The 18,154-nt window shown below is 40.7% G+C and overlaps 1 protein-coding gene across 1 annotated transcript in view; it reads left to right on the top strand.

Annotated features, from left to right (window-relative positions):
• USP43 (ubiquitin specific peptidase 43) overlaps window positions 1–17,965 on the top strand; it is a 128,237-nt gene extending 110,272 nt beyond the window's left edge. The window contains exons 9-15 of the mRNA XM_081319633.1: window positions 6,188–6,291; window positions 9,585–9,662; window positions 12,580–12,709; window positions 12,961–13,288; window positions 14,263–14,421; window positions 14,955–15,113; window positions 15,883–17,965. Coding sequence (XP_081175759.1) covers window positions 6,188–6,291; window positions 9,585–9,662; window positions 12,580–12,709; window positions 12,961–13,288; window positions 14,263–14,421; window positions 14,955–15,113; window positions 15,883–16,901 — 1,977 coding nt within the window. The 3' untranslated portion in view covers window positions 16,902–17,965. The remainder of the gene's footprint in view (window positions 1–6,187; window positions 6,292–9,584; window positions 9,663–12,579; window positions 12,710–12,960; window positions 13,289–14,262; window positions 14,422–14,954; window positions 15,114–15,882) is intronic.
• Window positions 17,966–18,154: the final 189 nt, after the last annotated feature.

The raw sequence follows: 18,154 nt of genomic DNA, 5'->3' as shown, positions 1-18,154 counted from the left end.
TCATACTGGTTACCGTCAATCAAAGGAAAATAGGGACAATGCTTTGGGTTTGGGTGTGTTTAATTGGGACTTTCTGGAGTTAGACTTTAGTAACTGACATCCTTAAATAACAAGGGCTTTGCTCATATTCCAAGCCTGAAAACATAACCCACCTGGTGCAGATGCAGCCCCTTTTTCTTTAACTGATCTAATTTTTTGTCACGAGAACCCACTCTCCAAATCTGATAGCTTTCATTGGGGCCGTGAGATTACCAGGGCATTTTACGTATTGTGGTTGGCAAGCCTAGAAGGCTGCCCCCATTCATTAGTCCTGGAAAGCTGTAATTACAATACTTATTCCTCAACCCCTAGGGCAAAGACACTGCTTGAGCTCCTGTTCTATTCAGGTGTCCCTCGCCTACAATCTTGATCGCTCTCTGGCTTTGGCTAAGCAACTGCTTATAGTTTTTCTTATCTTCTGTGATTTCTTCACAGCACTGTATATACCTTGCCTCAAGCTCCTCTGATTCTCGCCATGTGTCATCTAAGTAGTCTGGTCAATAATGTTGAGAAGGAAACAGTCAAGGAAATAGATGTTAGCAGCATGACACAGAAATACTATCATGTGCACTTGGAAGCCAATTGTAGGTTACTAGACAGAAAATGGAATTCTGAGATTTACAAGGTACTAATGGATATTAGGCAGGCAAAGCAAAAGGGAATCTAAAGTACATGGGAGATGCCACTATAGATAGAAGGAGTGCAAATTTGTGACACAGAAGGAGAGGCTCTGCTATTTAGGAATGGACTCCAACAAGTAAAGCTTCCTGAAGAGAAGATAGCAGAAAGCTTTCAAACTGGACATGGAGGGTGGGGAAGGGAGGAGGGAGCCGGGACATCCCTTTGGGATGAACCATTGGTAACAAATGAGGTGAAAATTGTTTAATTGTTCTGATCAAGAGAATCCTTAACCCCCTAAATAAGAAAGGTCAAATCACAAAAGCAGAACCCTGGTGGACACATCCTTCCGGGCTTCTGCTGTCACCCCAAAATACACAAGCCCAACATACCTCTTTGTCCAGTTGTATCATTTACCAGGGACCCCAACGAGGCCAAAGAACTTACAAAAAAGCTTGAACATCTTACTTGGACATTGTACTCTCACAGTGCAGTGTACTATAAAAGGTTGTTGTGGGGGAAATCAGGAAAACCCTCTCCGATAGCATTTTGGAATCTTAAAATCTCCTTTTGAGGCCAGATTATGTTAATTGATTGCCTGACATTAAAGGCAGATGGTTGTGTTCTCAATATACCTTAATCAGGTAGTCACTATAACAAGGTCCGTGTTAATTTCTTTATGAGTTGACCAGCAAATGTCTGGCAGTAGATTGAGAACAGAGGAAAGAATTATTTGTTCCTTGTACAAATTTAATTCGCTGAATGTGCTTTTATAATATATAGTGATGGTTACTCCATAAATGGAAGATTTAAAAGTGATCTAGATAAATCATTGAAAATATCAAGGGCTATAGTTGTAATAACTTCATAAAAACTTAAGGTTTAGAATCTGCATGCAGTTAAATTTGGTTGCTGTAGAACAGGGGTGTCAAACTCAATTTCATTGAGGGCCGCATCAGCATTGTGGTTGCCCTCAAGGGGCCGGGTGGGTATGGCCTGGGTGGGTGTGGCCTACTGGGTGGGCGTGGCTAGAGCGCGTATGGCCTACTGGGTGGGCATGGCCAGCTCTACATCGTTCACATCAAGGGTGCCTATGGGGGCCTGGGCAGGAGTGGGACAGATCTGAGGGTCTCTGGCAGAAGGAGGGTCTCTGGGCCAGGGCCAAGGCAGTGGGGGCCGTTCCCTCACTGTTTCCAGGATGGCTTCGCAGGCCACATGAAACCACTTCGCGGGCCGGATCTGGCCCCCGGGCCTTGTGTTTGACATGTCTGCTGTAGAAGATAATGAAAGTGGACTACTCCAGTCAAGTTCCTCTTTGGGTCTTCTGAGAAGCAACTCTCTGGCCACTGTTATAAGCAGGAAGTTGCGTTAGAAGAGAGATCCCTAGTCTGTTCCTCCACAGCATTTGTTAAATTTCTGTGTTCTTCAAGTTCTGCATTGTAGAACTGATTCAATCACCGAGGTAGCCTTTTCCCAGTAGGAACAGTATTGGATATTCCCTGATTTTTAGCAGCTCTATCACCCCCTCATCCCTTATGCTTGTATTTCCAGTATCTACATAAGATGCTGAAGAAGCCCCTTTGTAATTCAGCACAGATTTTTTTTCCTGGATGTGTGATTCTAAAGAATGCATTTCATTAAATTGGTTTAATTAAAATATGGAAGTGTTTAATTAACTCTCTGGCCTTCTGCTGCTTTCATTGCTATCCAGGGATATTTAGAAGCCTAGCTAGCAATACCAGCTGGTAATTTGGAGGCGAATGGGAATGCCTGGCTAAAGTGAGGCCATGGCATAAATGTAGAGAAGCCCGGAGAAAGCAAGTAGTAAGTGAGTTTGCCTAGACTTCTCTGATACTCCATCTAGGATGTGGAAATAAATCCCGTAAGGGGGTCTTTAGGAATGCCTGAAAGTAGGGACAGTCTATAATCATGAAATAAAAATGGGGCAAAAGAACCTCCTGAGAATATCAGCCTAAGATTTTTATCCTTATAATGAGGAGAGCAATGTGCCAACAATGTTTCATTAAATCTCTTAAGCAGAATTAAACATGGGGTGACGTGCTGGATTTCTAGTGGCCAGGGGTAAAATTTACATGCCTTGCCTGAAAGCTTGCGTCTCTTTAGGGTCAGGAAGAGAAAATATGTGCAACTTAACCAGTCATATTCCAGTTTGTATAACATAAAAGAGATTCTGAAAACTAATCTTTTCTTAACAGGAAATTTTCATTATCTGCATTTTTTAAAAATTAAACCCTTGATACAAGAGTTAATTGGATTTAATATAGCCAAGATTGACTATTGCAAGTCTATATTAGCATTCCCTTGTCTGGAATTCCCCAGAATTATATAGAGCAGAGCAGAGCAGAGTAGAAATTAGAATAGAATAGAATAGAATAGAATAGAATAGAATAGAATAGAATAGAATAGAATAGAATAGAATAGAATAGAATAGAATAGAATAGAATAGAATAGAATAGAATAGAATAGAATAGAATAGAATAGAATAGAATAGAATAGAATAGCATAGCTTTATTTGGCCAGTGTGATTAGACACAGAAGAAATTTGCCTCTGGTACAGAAGCTCTCAGCGAACACACAAAGCAGCAGAAAAATGATAATCATAATAATAATACCAATAGGAGGGAGAAATAATAATAATAATAAGGGTAATCATAATGCAACAGGCCAATACTAAAGATTTGCTGTTCATCAGAGAGCCTTTGGCAAATGTATGTATGCAATTCATAGTAGTTTCCTGCTTCCAACAGCCCATGATGCTAAGATTTTTTTGTTTATTAATTCAAGAAGAGTCTAAAAGAGACTCCTATCTTCATCTTTGGTGGCATTATTTCCAATCTCCTGAATAGATTCTCTTCTCTTAGAAGGCTACCTAGTGATAAACCTTCAGGACAGCAAAATAAAGTACAAAACAGGATCATTACTAAGTTCAGAGAAGCCCTGTGAGGATGTTTTGGGCTCCGGTGGTCCCTTTCAAGATTTCAGTTGTTTTTAATCAGAGTGTTTTCTCCAGGGTCCACTCAGCCATGTTATGGGAAAAGCTAGGTGAGTTTGAGGGATGAAACATTCATCTCTTAGCTGTTTCCTTAGTTTTTGCCCATCTCATTGAAATTACTTGGCTCCAGTGGCAGAAGAAATCCATTCCACTATCATTCTGTTCTTTGAAATAACATCCTGTGCATAGAAATGTGTTAATTAAAATATATGTAACTGGGTAATACCATTTCATCTTTAGCTCCAACTAGAATGTGAATTTAATTAGTCCCTGAAGTGACAACCAGCTATCTCAGATAGAATTATTGGGAGATGGATAAGAGCTAGAAAAAGCAGATTGCTAGTTAACCTCTACTCACGTCCTAAATTTGTGAAGCATGTGTGTTGGAATTTAACAGTCTTCCTGAAATCTATATAGGAACAGTGGACTATAATCTGAATGCTGTTAGGGTAATGGATTCACATTTGTCTTCTCATCAGACTACATTACTGTCTCTATCAAGAAGATGAGGGAGCTGGACACAAAACATATTGATGTGCAAAATGTATTGGCTAATTGGATGTGGCAAAAAAAAGCATTATGGGAAGAGAGGACAGAGTAAATTAGTCCATTTGTATGACGATGGGTAAATTGCAACTGCACTAAGGAAAAGGGGGTGAATTGTAAAACAGTTTTTTGAAGGAACCAGAGCCAGGTGGATCCATTTGCTATCATAAACACATAATTTACTTTATTATCAGCCTCACCCTCTTTGTTTTAAAATAATTAATTTTACTTCTACACAAACTTCTGTATTTGTGTACAAATGGAGGATATAATAAACATGCACTAAGATGTGGCAAAGGTTTCAATCTTTCACTACTTTTAAGGTATCTTTGAGGCTGGCTTTTTTTTTCTGTCTCTGTTGATTATGTTCTGACCCACCTAGGATCATTAAATGAACTAGGTGGCCAAATAAATTCTATAAATACATAAATAAATCTTATTTGTATGAAAGGACAAATGATTTAAAATTCATGTTTAGGGACCACTGATTACGTTTTGTGTTCAGGAGAGTCTTATCCACAGAGACCTGGTGTTTAGCTTGCTTTTATGTTATATCTTTCACTTAGCTTAGTATCTTGGAAAGTTTGAGAGCCAGTTTGGTGTAGCAGTTCAGGCATCAAGCTAGAAACTGGGAGACTGTGAGTTCTAGTCCTATCTTGGGCATGAAGCCAAATGGCTGACCTTGGGCCAGTCACTTTCAGCCCTAGGAAGGAGGCAATGGCAAACCATTTCTGAAAAACCTTGCCAAGAAAACTGCAGGGGCTTATCCAGGTAGTCTCTGAGAATCAGACACGACTGATCAAAAACTATTATTCTAACTGATTAGCATTTAGGCTTACATACTGTCCAATAGTGCTTTACAACACTCTCTGAGATCTTTACAATGTCAGCATATTGCCCCCAACAATCTGGGTCCTCATTTTACAGCCCTCGGAAGGATGGAAGGATGAGTCAACCTTGAGTCCTATCAGGATTGAACTCCAGGCTGTGGGCAGAGTTTGCCTGTAATACCCCACTTTAACCACTGTGCCACAGGGCTCTTAATTAGCAGACACTATTTGTTATATATGGGGCAAAAAAGTGGCTTTAAGTGAGGGTTGGTTCAAAGAGTCAATCCAATGGCAGGAATGTATTTGGCCATTTCCCAACAATATCCTCCTGCACCAAAAGGAATTGATCTAGAAGGAAATAAAAATGTGTGCTGATAGACATCATTGGACTAGGAGGCAAGCCAGAGTCTGTCTTGTATTTGCTTTACTCTGGATCAATTGAATGCTCCGTCTACTTTTGATGCCAAGTGGGAATTGTTTCTAAGTAGGGAAAAGCATTGTGTGGTTCTTAAAGATCCTTAGATGCAGGCCTGACTTGAGGGTGTCCCTTCAGCAATATTTCACAACAGGACTTATTGAGGGGAAAAAAGCTTGGGTAAATGAGCTGAGAAAGACCCCTTTTGCTTAAAGCCTAAGAGGGCTGCTGCAAGTCAAAAAAGTTGGATTTGGAGTCACTGCGTTAATAGTTTGACTCATGGTTTCAAAGAGTATTACACTTGCTTTGTATGCTCAAACCACAGTTCTCTACTTTAAAAAGTTCTTTCAATGTGTTTTGGAATCATATAATCTGTAAGGAAATTTCGGTGCCTATTTACCTTGTTGGGAACGAGCTATATAAACTTAAGACATTTCTAGTTTAGAAAAATGAACCTTGCATTAGTCAAAAAATAGCTTTATAGAGAAACAGTCTGTGTTTACTACATCATAGTATAATAGTCTTTAAGTATCTCCTGGAGTAATCTTGATTTGCCCATTAAAAGATGCTTACTGTGAGGTTAACCCTGGAGCTTTCTTTAAATGCTACAGTCCTTGTTCTTCTTGTTTGTGACCTAAACTAATTTGAGAAACGCCTTCCGTAGGGAGAAAAGGACATGGGATTTTCATGGCTCATTATCTTTTCCTGCTTCATTTTTCCTTTCAGGCTAGTGGGAGTCTGTTCCAGGTGCGAGTAGTTGGAGGGTCTTCTCTGTGCAGCTATCTCTCTCCTCAGGACAGATGGCCGCTGCATCATCCCACTGTGGACAGGTAAGAAAGGCAAAGCACTAGAAATTAATGACCAAAAGAAGTCTGTAATCACAGATTAGGAATGAGAATCCTAGCTAAATTATTTCCTGCCAGAAAGCATCTTCTTTTTCTGAGCCACGTCTTTTTTAAATTGTCCAATTCCTCTTCCTTCTCTTCCTGCCTAAGCATCAACAAGAATCCTCTGCATTATGGGAAAAGACATTTTGTTTATAAATAATTACTACATCGTGTTCCCTTTCAAACTATGTTGTCTTCTTGAGTAGATCACAGTTTGTAGATCACAACCAAAATTCTCCATTCTAATACATCATAGGCATAATATGCAAAATGGGGTGTTAAAATCCCACCTTTTACCAGTTCAACTAGAATACAAGATATATATCAGCCAGAGTAACTTGCTGAGATGGGTGGCTGTAGAAACCAAACAAGTAAATAACTAAAAATAGTAATATACGAAAAAATATTACAGCTGAGTATTGGCAAGATTAGGGGAATAACAGAATAACAGAGTGGGAAGGGACCTTGGAGGTCTTCTAGTCCAACCCTCTGTTCAAGCAGGAAACCCTATACCATTCCAGACAAGTGCTGCCCAATCTCTTAAAAGCCTCCAGTGATGAAACACCCACAACTTCTGGAGGCAAGCCGTTCCAGTGGTTAATTGTTCTCACCGTCAGGAAATTTCTCCTATGGTTGTAATTTGCTTTTCTCCTTGATTAATTTCCACGCACTGTTTCTTGTCCTGCCTTCTGGTGCTTTGGAAAATAGGTTGACCCCTTCTTATTCTTGACAGCCTCTAAAATATTGGAACATTGTTAGCATGTCCAAAGGATTATGCCCAAAGGAACAAAGGATTCTGTAGTTGTAAGACAGCACCCAGATTTTCATTTCTATCTCAGGTACTGCATGTAACCCCCCAAATCTATTCCAGCTCTTCTCACTCTGCTGAGATGTTTGATTTTCAACATTAGCGATGAGTTAGCATCACTGCTAAAAGGGACACGGTGGCTCAGTGGGTTAGGACGCTGAGCTTGTCGATCAGAAGGTCGGCAGTTTGGCGGGTCGAATCCCGAGTGCCGTGTAACAGAGTGAGCGCCTGTTACTCGTCCCAGCTTCTGCCAACCTAGCAGTTCGAAAGCACGTAAAAATGCAAGTAGAAAAATAGGGACCGCTACGGTGGGAAGGTAACAGCGTTCCGTGCGCCTTTGGCGTCTAGTCATGCCGGCCACATGACCACGGAGACGTCCTCGGACAAGCGCTGGCTCTTCGGCTTTGAAACGGAAATGAGCACCGGCCCCTAGAGTCGGAAACGACTAGCACGCATGTGCGGGGGAACCTTTACCTTACCTAGCATCACTGCTAACTGCATCCAAAGGCAGTAACTGCCTTAATGGATACAGGCAAAGCCATCTGCCGATATTGCACTGCCTGTCCGTGTCTCAGCAGCTATTGCCAGTACAGTTACCTTCCTCTTCCTACTGATAGCAGTAGCCAGATAGCATCTGTATAGTTTTAATATGTTTGTCACTTTACACTAACAAGACAACAACCCAGCTTTGAAGAGTAAACAGTTTTAAAAGCAGACGGTTTGAGAATTGTTTCTTTTGCTTATTGGAGCAGAAAGTGCAAGGGACAAATAAAATTGGATTTACCTCTCAGCCAGTAATTCCAACACACACACACACACACACACACACGCACAAGCACACACACGGACACACACAAGCACACACACACACGCACAAGCAAGCACATGCATGCATACCACAATGTCAGGCATGATTTTCTTGGTGTTATTGGTTGTTCATACTATCAAATACAATTCATTTGCTTATGACAACATAATCTTTTTCCAAAAGGTGGAAATGGTGTCAAGAGGCTTCTGGGAATGAATGAGAGAAATGAATGTATGGAGTTCAGTTAGATGTACTTTGTGCAAGTGTAGTGTGCGTGTGAGCCTTCACATCAATGCTGACTCCTGATGACTGCCTGGACAAGTCCCTGTAATTTTCTTGGCAAGATTTTGGAAGTGGTAGCCATTGCCTCCTTCCAGGAGCTGAGAAAGAATGAGTGGCCTAGGATCACTCAAATGGCTTTGTGCCTAAGGCAGAATTAGAACTCAGTCTTCTGGGTTCTAGCCTGGCACTTAGCCACTATATTCAGTTGGCTCTCTTGCTACTTTGTTTTAGTGGGGGAGAAAGCATTTAAGGCTATTGCATTTTACATTTGGGACCTGAAAAATAAACCAGCATGTGGGACATCGTTTGACTCCTTGCTTCCAGATTTCTCTAATGAGTGTGTGTGCACAATCCAACTACTTGGGGATTTTTATTATGACGATTAAAAATGTAGATTATGAATTAGCTCTTCTGTGGGAGGAGTCTGCCCCCTGCTGACAACCAGGCAAAACTGACTCTCATCCGTGGTGTGCTAGTATTGGAGCCAATGCCTTTGGTATATTAGTCAGAGACTAGTTGTGGAGTTTAAGGATAGCAGACTCTGCCTTAGAGTTGTTATAGGTAGTCCTTGACTTACAACAATAATGGAGACCACAATTTCTGTCATAAGTCAAGGCACCATATGACCGACTCGATTTTAAAACTCTTTTTGTGGTGGCTAAGTGAACATAGTGGTCATCTAGTGAATGGGTCAGTTGTTAAACAAATATAGCTGTCATTAAGCAAATCTATTCATTCCTATGGGCGTTTTTTTTGCCAGAAACTGGCCAAAAAGGCTGGAGACCTGCAAAAAATATCTTAAACTGCAGTCACATGACCATGGAAGACTGTAACCAGCTGTAAAGGTGAACCGGTTGCCAAGCACCCAAATGTGGTCATGTGACTGGTGGGAGTTATGTACCACCACCAGATTCCAGAGTTGGTTCATATGTGGTTTGGAGAAGGTCAGTCGTAACTTTCAACAATCACGAAGTGAAGACTGTATACCTTTTTATGTTAAAAAAAAATCTTTAAATTTAAACAAGTGAGGGGAAAAAAAACCTGTACAGTTTCCTGACTTGTAAATCTAATGGGAGCTATAGAAGTCATATATAGGCCTGGAATATGTTTATTATGGGTATGTCTGAGATCCCATGTATCTGAGGCTTCCCGTCAGCTTCCACTGTGATTGTACTTCCTGACCCACAATTCTTCTACGGCTCATGAAATTCTCCATTTCTCTTAATGAATCATTTATTTGAACTGCATCACTTGAGGCTGCTCTTCAAGAACTGGTAGTATTACAACCACTCCCCCCTCCCCCCTCCAAATGTATCTAGCAGCTTTCTTTTATTACAGAGCGCTGCAATTTGGAGGTCCTGGCGGTCCCGCTCACGTGAAGCTGGTCATCGAATGGGATCTGACTACCAAAGAATGGTGAGTTTGTGTTGCAAATCCATTTGTAAATGACTATCCACAAAAGGCAGAGATGTGGCTTCCAGAAAGATTTACATTGCAGCTTAAATTGCTCATGATTCTTTCTGACTTCAGATACATGCATGCAAAGAGAGAGAGAGATTGTGTGGGGGGGGAAGGGAAAGATGGGAAATTTTATTCCATTTACCTGGAAGATGCCAGGTTGGGAGAAATTGCTGTGTAAAATGTATACCCAGTATTTAACCAAACCTATTTTACTCCAGTTTCCCTTCCCCCACCCCACCCCCAGCATATTTGTAATATGCTAATACATGCATAATGTCTTGCTGGGCTTTTTTAAAATGTTGCCTCCATTTTTTATTTAATTTCAAGATAATATGAAACAGAACTAGGAAAAACCACAGTATAATTAACATTTTTATTTCACATTAGTAGCTTAGTAGGTTGAGTGCATGTGGTCCACCAGCGCACTTGCTTAAAGACCTCAGCTTCTTTTTTAAAAAATATATTTTATTATTTTTTTAATATAATCACCTTAATATTTGTTAAACAGCTTGTGTGGGTTTATATTTAAAAACAATAAATAACAATTAATTTCTATAATTCCATAATCCACATAGTAGCTTTCCTTGATTTTCTCTTCTTCCAATAATATTCTCTTTTAACCTTAAATTAGTACATTTCTTAGTATTTTGATAGATAACAATGGAATATAAACATTCTTCTAGTATTTCTACAAGTAACAACATTTATTTTATTTATTTATTTTAATTCCATTTATATCCCGCCCTTCTCCGAAGACTCAGGGCGGCTTACAAGCTTAGCAATAGCCTTCATTCTATGTATGTGCCTGCTTATTAGGGCTTTCACACACATCCCAAGCGGCATTATTACAAAGTCAGCTTAATTGCCCCCAACAATCTGGGTCCTCAATATAAACATCAACAACATCAATATAAAGTTTCTTTTCTAATTGATCATCTTAATTACCTTGTCATAAATCCTGTTTTTAAAGTTGTATTTAAATTTCTTCGCAATGTTCAAAACATTCTTACACTTAAGTATTTAAATCTTTTTCCTCATACAAGCCATTCCAACAGCTTTACATTTCTCATATCTTAAAAAAAAGCAAAAAAAGAGAAGAAAAAAAAGAAGGTAATAGTATACTACTTGCAAAACATGTCTCTCTTAAGCTAAAATACATTTATATCCAGAATTTTTCTATTCCTTTTAACCATATTCAAACAAATGTTTAATCTTTAAATATTCTATCTAATAAATCCAATCATCTAATCTTTTAAATCTGTTCAAAAGATTCTTATCAAATGGCCGTAGGGCGCAGAGCCCCGTGATCCCTCGGCTGCTACGCTATTGCACAAAACCGGCAAGACCTAAGCTTCTAGTCCTCTCCTGGTGGCTTCATTACTTCCAGCGGTTATTTTTTTATAGTTATCCCTATCAAAACTGCCCGTAAAAGTTATGCTCACACAAAATGGCAGAATAACAGGGTTGGAAGGGACCTTGGAAGTCTCCTAGTCCAATCCCCTGCTCAAGCAGAAAACCCTATACCGTTTCATACAAATGGCTGTCCAATCTCTTCTTAAAAATCTCCAGTGTTGGAGCACCCACAACTTTTGGAGGCAACTCATCCCACTAATTAATTATTGTAACTGTCAAGAAATGTCTCCTTAGTTCTAGGTTGGTTTTGTGGTGTAGATTAGACTAGATTAGGGCTTCCCCTTTCTCCTTGTTTGTTTGTGGGAATAATTTCTTCCTGCATGTACACAACTATGGAAGAAGGCTGTAAGCAGGACATAGGTTGTCTGAAAAAAATGCCACACTAGAAAATTCCTCAACAGCTCACCAAGAGGCATCTGCTATCTTTAGAGTGGCTTAAAAAGGACTTTCTGGAGGGAGGAAAGAACATGATCACTCAGGATCCCGCTAAATTAAAACTTAGGATAGAAATCCTAAGATAAATATGAACAAAATGGAAGCACTCATGCCTTCTCTTAATATCTCATTTACTGAATCAGAATCACTGTAATAATATAAGCCAGGAGTAGTTGCAACACTATATCCCCTTTGAGTGACACTTGGTTTAGAGCAAGAACGGGCAGCATTTTTAAGTGAGGAGACACTTGGCTTTGTGTGGAATTGTAGCACTGCCCTCCAGGAAGTGATTGTAGCCAAGGGGGAAAAGAGCTAGTACTAAGATTAAAATTGTACTTCAGTGAAAAGGTAAATATGAGCAACATTGCTTTGAAATTTAACTCAACTATAATACTTCTAAAATAGTACATTTTTAAAAAGACAGTCAGAAATACTGCTGTGTTGCAGAGCCAGCCTTACTACTCAATATTGGCTGCAGCTTCGGGCCTGAGGCTTGGGCGAGCTGCTCAAGACCACTAAGAGAGACTTCCATGGCTTATCCCTATGGAGTTCTTCAATTGCTTAGCTTACAAACCTTAGATGAGAGTCACGCAATGGGTTGCATGAGAGTTGCATACTTGAGAAAGAACAAAAACTTGAACTGACTTCCAAAGAATGGGACATGAAAATTTATTTCCTGTATTGGAGCCTCATCACATTTGACATTTTCAGAAACTTCTAACATCTCAGAAGAGCCTTGTCTTTAACACAAATTGAAATTCTCCTTCATGAAGAGCACTCATCTGTGCTAACAAACCAGTTTCCTGCTTGAGCCTTTGGGATTAGGGTTCAGTGAAATTCACGCAATGCTTTTTCAACCCTTTGAATATTAAAGAGTTAGGGTAACTTTAATTGGAATTTTGGAAAATCAACACAGGACTTTGCTTTGATATGTGTCTACCTTAAATGAAACTGAAGGCCCGCACAAAGTGCAGCCACCACCGAGACTGGAATATTTCTGACCTGTCCCTTTGTATTTTTGCAGCTTGTTTGGCAACATCCAGGAAGAGGTTGTTGAAGTTGCAGAAAGTGTGAGACAGAAGCAGCAACTTCATCAACAGCAGCATAGCTGCACCCTGAATGAATGCTTTCAGCTCTACACTAAGGAGGAGCAGGTACCTCTGGATGAGGGCAAAGGTGGGCTAAGACCAACTTGGCATTATGGAGACTACTAGAGCAGGACTATCTCTGCCACAAGGCATCGTGTTTCTGAGCAGCAATGGAATGTCCATCTGCTTGGCTCCTTCCCTGTTCAATGCCAATATACCTAATGGGGGTTCTGGAAGAGGTGGGTATAAACTGTTCCTATCAGGCCCAGCGTTCAGGCCCAAGCTCCTGTGTAGTTGTACTGCATTCTTCTTTGCAGCTGGCTCCAGATGATGCCTGGCGCTGTCCCCACTGCCAGGTCCTTCAACAAGGCATGGTCAAGCTCAGCTTGTGGACACTCCCCGATATCCTCATCATTCACTTGAAACGCTTCCGGCAGGTGGGGGAGCAGCGCCACAAACTCTCCACTCTGGTGCACTTTCCCCTGCGAGGGCTTGATATGGCTCCCCACGTAGCCAAGCGCAGCCGTGGCAGCAAGTGGGGCCCCTGGAAGCAATCCCTGCCAGAAGAGGGCCAGTGTAATTTTCTCTATGATCTGTATGCCGTCTGCAATCATCACGGGAGCCTGCATGGTGGACATTATACAGGTGGGTTTTCAGTAAGTAGACAGAGTTGTGACTCAGATATCGCTGCCAACTCTTGCTGAAAGGTAATACATTGGGGTTCACTCCACATATCCTTAGGTGTCCCCGCCTAACTTGACCTAAGCATTGTTGTTTTATACAGGCAGGTCTGTGTATTCTCTGCCATAAAGGGATGAGACTTCTGAATTCTGCTTGACGAAATGAATAATTCTGTAAGATGAAAGATTAAGGAAAATTGTGGAAGTTTGCAAATTGATGCTATATTCTGCTTCTGTGAATGGATGGAGAGGAACAAGGAACTATTTGGCACGTTCAAAGTCTCAGCAGCCCTGTTTTCATTTCTGAGCTGTCTTAATTTCACATTTACTTCAAGAAATGTTGCTGAATAGTGCACTTAGCAAAAATGTGCTTGTATAGGACATTTAAAAACATATGAAATACAAATACATATGCAAAACATTCTACTTCAAACTTTTTTGAGATTGAATTCAAAGCAGCTGTTTCAAGCAGCTGTTCTCCATTTGAGACAGGTTGTTTCTATCATTTTGGAAGTGCTTTTAACTTGAATCAGCTCTGTATCAAGCTCAAAACACTTCCATAGTTATCAAAACAGTCTGTCTCAAATGCCCAGCAGTTTGTTTCAAATGTCAGAAAACTGTTTTGAACTTTATAGGGAATGTTTCAGATCCAAGACAGCTCAAATACCAAACATTTGGCATACCTGTAAATACAAGTAACCCATCAGCAAGAGTGAGAATTTCCATATCTTGTTTTAATCACATTGACCTTTACAGAACAATATTGCTACTTTCTATCAGTGCTTCCTTGTGGCTTTCTTCCGTCTAGAAGCAGAGGAGTAAGCATTTAATACACTGGTGAGGTTGTAAATTTCCCAACACTGCCAAGTTAGTGAGAATTCTGGAAGCTGAGTTCATTTTCCAATGTGTCGGCTAATATGGTCCTCCCTCTGTCTCCAGCCTATTGTTACAACACCTTGGATGGTCGCTGGTATAGCTATGATGACAGTACCGTGGAACCAGTCATGGAAGAGGACATCAGCACACGTGGTGCCTACATCCTCTTCTATCAGAGACGGAATGTAGTTCCAAGCTGGTCTGGAGGAAGCTCTGTTAGAGGTTGGCAAGGGTTACTTACTTACTTCCATGTCATTTATTGATGATATTGAGGCATACCTAGAAATGCAAAATAATTCCTGACTTGTCTTTTAAAGTATGGATCCTGAAATTCATCCTGATACAAACCTGGCCTGCATTTGAGCCAAAGGAATGGTTTCCAAACTATTTTTTGTTAGTTTGACATATATATACTCCCAACTCTTCTCCAAGAAGACTTGGGTGAACAAGAGAAGTTTTTTTGTTCCTTCTGGAATCATTTGATTTGATTGATGTAGCTGCCCATCTTACGTATATGACAGTAGTGGTTTATAATAAAATGTTGTTGAAGGAAAATCAGAAGGATGTCTTGCACTTGAAGCAGAAAGGTTCTCACTCCCCACAGCAATATGTTTGTTCATGGAGTGGAGGATAGAAGGATATTAAATGATTCTCTTTCAGAAATTACAGGAGATATACTGTATGTATATACTTTCTAAATGCACACAATGCAGAAGAGTCTTTCTCCACAACTTTTTCATATTTTTTTCTTGCAGGATCTACCAGCTCTTCCGTTTCAGAACATTGGCTGACAAGGCTCAGTCGAAGCAGCAAACGAGAGAGCTTGGTGTCCTGGAGCTCAACAACCTGTCCATCTCTGCCAAAATCATCTCACTCACCTATACTCATCAGTGCCAGCACCAGCCAGGAGAAAGGTATCCTGTCTCCCTTATTATTCTTGCTTTCCACAAAGCCACACCTGAACCAAGCTCATGTATCATTGGGCAATCTTCTTCTCTTTCAAGATTCCAAATCATAGGCCTGGTTCTTTTCCTAAAGTTTAGCAGGGTATCATCCTGCCCCAGAAAGCAATGCAGTTCTAGTTACAGAAACCAGACTCTCTAGGTTTTCTTTTAGTGCACCCTTCATTAACCCAATTACATTCATAAATAATTCTCAGACATCTAAAACTTTTGGTCTATGGGAGTAGTCAGCTATAATGAATATAAAATTAATAATAATGTTCAGGTCTACCCATTAGTCCACTCTAATACGCTTTTGAGTGATGGGGAAGCTCTGTCTCTATTGCCTTCTGGAGGCACTGGATGAAAATTAATAACTCAGCAAATTTTAAATCTTTCCATCAGTCCATCTCATCTTTTTTGGTTGTTGTTTTTTTATATATACTTTGGCTTTGGCATTAGCAGCAAGCAGATGGGATATGTCTCCTTCGCCACTACATTATAGTCTAGGAAAATAGCATGTGAGTAGTTAAAAAAAGACTAAAAGTGGAAGAAAGGGATTTGAACTGTAGAAGATGTGGAGGTTTATAATGCTTCCTTAAGTTCAGAAATAGCTCGTCTTGCCAAGATTGCTGTTAATGCTTTGTTAAAATTAGTCTGAGCTCAGCATTTGAAACAGTGTATTTGATTTCCATAGAAGTGCTGAGAAATGCTGCCATTACTGTCTTATGTTTTTTTCTAGGAGGATTTGAGTCTCGTCCCTTGGTTCGGGGTGTGCAGGGCAGAAGTGTCAGCCTGAAAGCTTCTTCTAATAAGGCCAAGCTGGGCATCCCCAGGACCCTGCCCTTGCGCTGGTCCTTCACCTCCAAAGATTGGCCAGCCGAGCCCTCCAGGGAACTCGTAGATTATCTGGAGTCTGGCCGCAGGCCTTGGTTCACAAATGAGTCCATTGTCCCTCTCATAACTAAGGAAGGGGAAGACGATGAGCTTACAGTCACCAAAGCTAAGCCCAATCCTGCTCTAACAAGTGTGAGTCCAACCGAGACCACTGGCAAAGCAGCTATTGCCATGGAAAATTTAAACACTCTGAAACGGGTAGGGAAGCCAAAGGAAGAAACAGGTGAGCAACCGCGGACCCCCAAAAAACTGGTGCTGTCTCTCAGCACAGTACCTCCAGTAAAAGATGAGGAACTTAAGACCAAAGTTAACATCAATGGGACTCTGTGCATGGGTTCAAATGTGGCCTCTTCCAGCCGGGGGGATGCAGAACAAAGGACTGGGCCCTGGCTTGGGGAGAAAGAGCCAGAGATTGAGAAACAATCAGAGGGGAAGTTGACCGTCTTCAGAGTTGGGTTTTTGCGAAAGGACCCCAAGAGACACAGTGAGTCTCCCAGACATGCTGCTATGCCGTCTTCTATAGCCTCTTCTCAACCATCCTTCTCCAATGGAACGCTAAATATTTTCCCTGGCAGCAGGACAAACACAACCCTGAACCCCAGCTCCACAAAGGGGCTGTCCAATGGGCGGATCTCCCGTTCTGAAGTGGACATTAAGCGTGCTCAGAGCTCCTGCAGCAGCAAGGGTAGGAATGACTGGTTACTGAGCAGATCAACTTCTCTCTGCAAGACAAACAACGGGTCCTTGCAAGCCTCCATGCCCCCACTTACTTTAGAGGGCATTTCCTGTGGCACCTTCCAGCGGGCAAAATATCATACAGCATCCTTGGGCAGGAGGATAATAGTACCAGAATCCAGCTTCTGAACTGCCTTGCAGCTCTACCTGAAACAACAGAATCATGTCAACCTTTGGTGCTTAGAAATTCTCAGGCCTTTGAAGAAGATATGCCAATTGCTAGAAACCTGGGACACTGATTGCTTTCTAATGGTTTGTTCAGACAAAAGTTACTAAATCCAAGTGGTGCTGATGAACACGTGTAGCCTGGATGTACGGATGCAGCAGGGATCTTGTAGACCAAGATATTAGAAATGGGAAGAAGAAAAATGTGGGGGAAGATGTTAAATTATTTATTCTGTAGTTTAACTGGCAACTTTTGAAAGGATATGCTGCTTTGTAACAGCATTTATTTTGGTACTAAGGTGTAGAAAGGATAGAGGACAATCTAAACATTGCTCTATGCAATCATCCCAGTGTTTATATTTTCTGCAAAACTTTGGGTTTTACCGATCTGTTTGTTATTAAAAATACCTAAAATGAAGGATGAGCATTAATAGTTTTGGGAATCAGTGAAGCAAATGGGTAAGCTAATTCGGGAGTTGTCTGTACTCTGGGAGATAAATTTGGGATAAATTTGTTCTTGTTGTATGTGTTGGCTGAAAATGAACATTGGGGCAGCATCCCGGTCTCCTCCAGAGTTTAAAAATATTCACAGAAAAAAATGTTGGATAACACTTCATTTTCTTCTGCCTGTTGGTGGTAATCAAAGCTAACTTCTTTGCAGTCTAGCTTACCTACCTCAAATTTTCTGGTAGTCATCTATCCAAATGCCAGCCAAGTCTGATCCAGCTTAGCTTTTTGATGACAGCCAACGTTGTAGTAAGGTTGGATAGTAATGTGACCAATTGCATATTACAAGAGTTGTCTTCACAGGAAACACAAATGGTGCTGTTTTCCCATTGTTGTTATTAGATTAAATAAGAAAAGCTAAGGAGATAGAGGAAGGTCCAAGCAAAACGTGTGTCGTTTATAGAATGGCTCATACAGTTGACATCCGTTAAGTATAATGAACATCAGGAACAAAAGTCCAGCTGGAAATTCGAGAGACATACTTGAAGATGTAGAATAGAAAATTTGGGGATGATTACTGTAAGAGTGAGAAAGCAAACTGTTTTACTTAGCACACTTTATTCTTATTTAGAAAGATGACAGTAGAGAAGAAGAACGTGAGAAGGTCAGAAAGAAAAGGAAGAAAAAGTCTGATTAGCTAAAAAGAGTAGCAGATGACAATTATAGAAGCTCAAGGCATAGAAGAAAATGTGTAATGGAACATAGCAAAG

Source organism: Vipera berus (assembly GCF_964194415.1).
Source record: "Vipera berus genome assembly, chromosome: 2".
NCBI classification, from domain to species: Eukaryota; Metazoa; Chordata; class Lepidosauria; order Squamata; family Viperidae; genus Vipera; species Vipera berus.
Note: the sequence above shows the minus strand (reverse complement) of the source record. Positions and strands in the feature narration are given on the sequence as shown.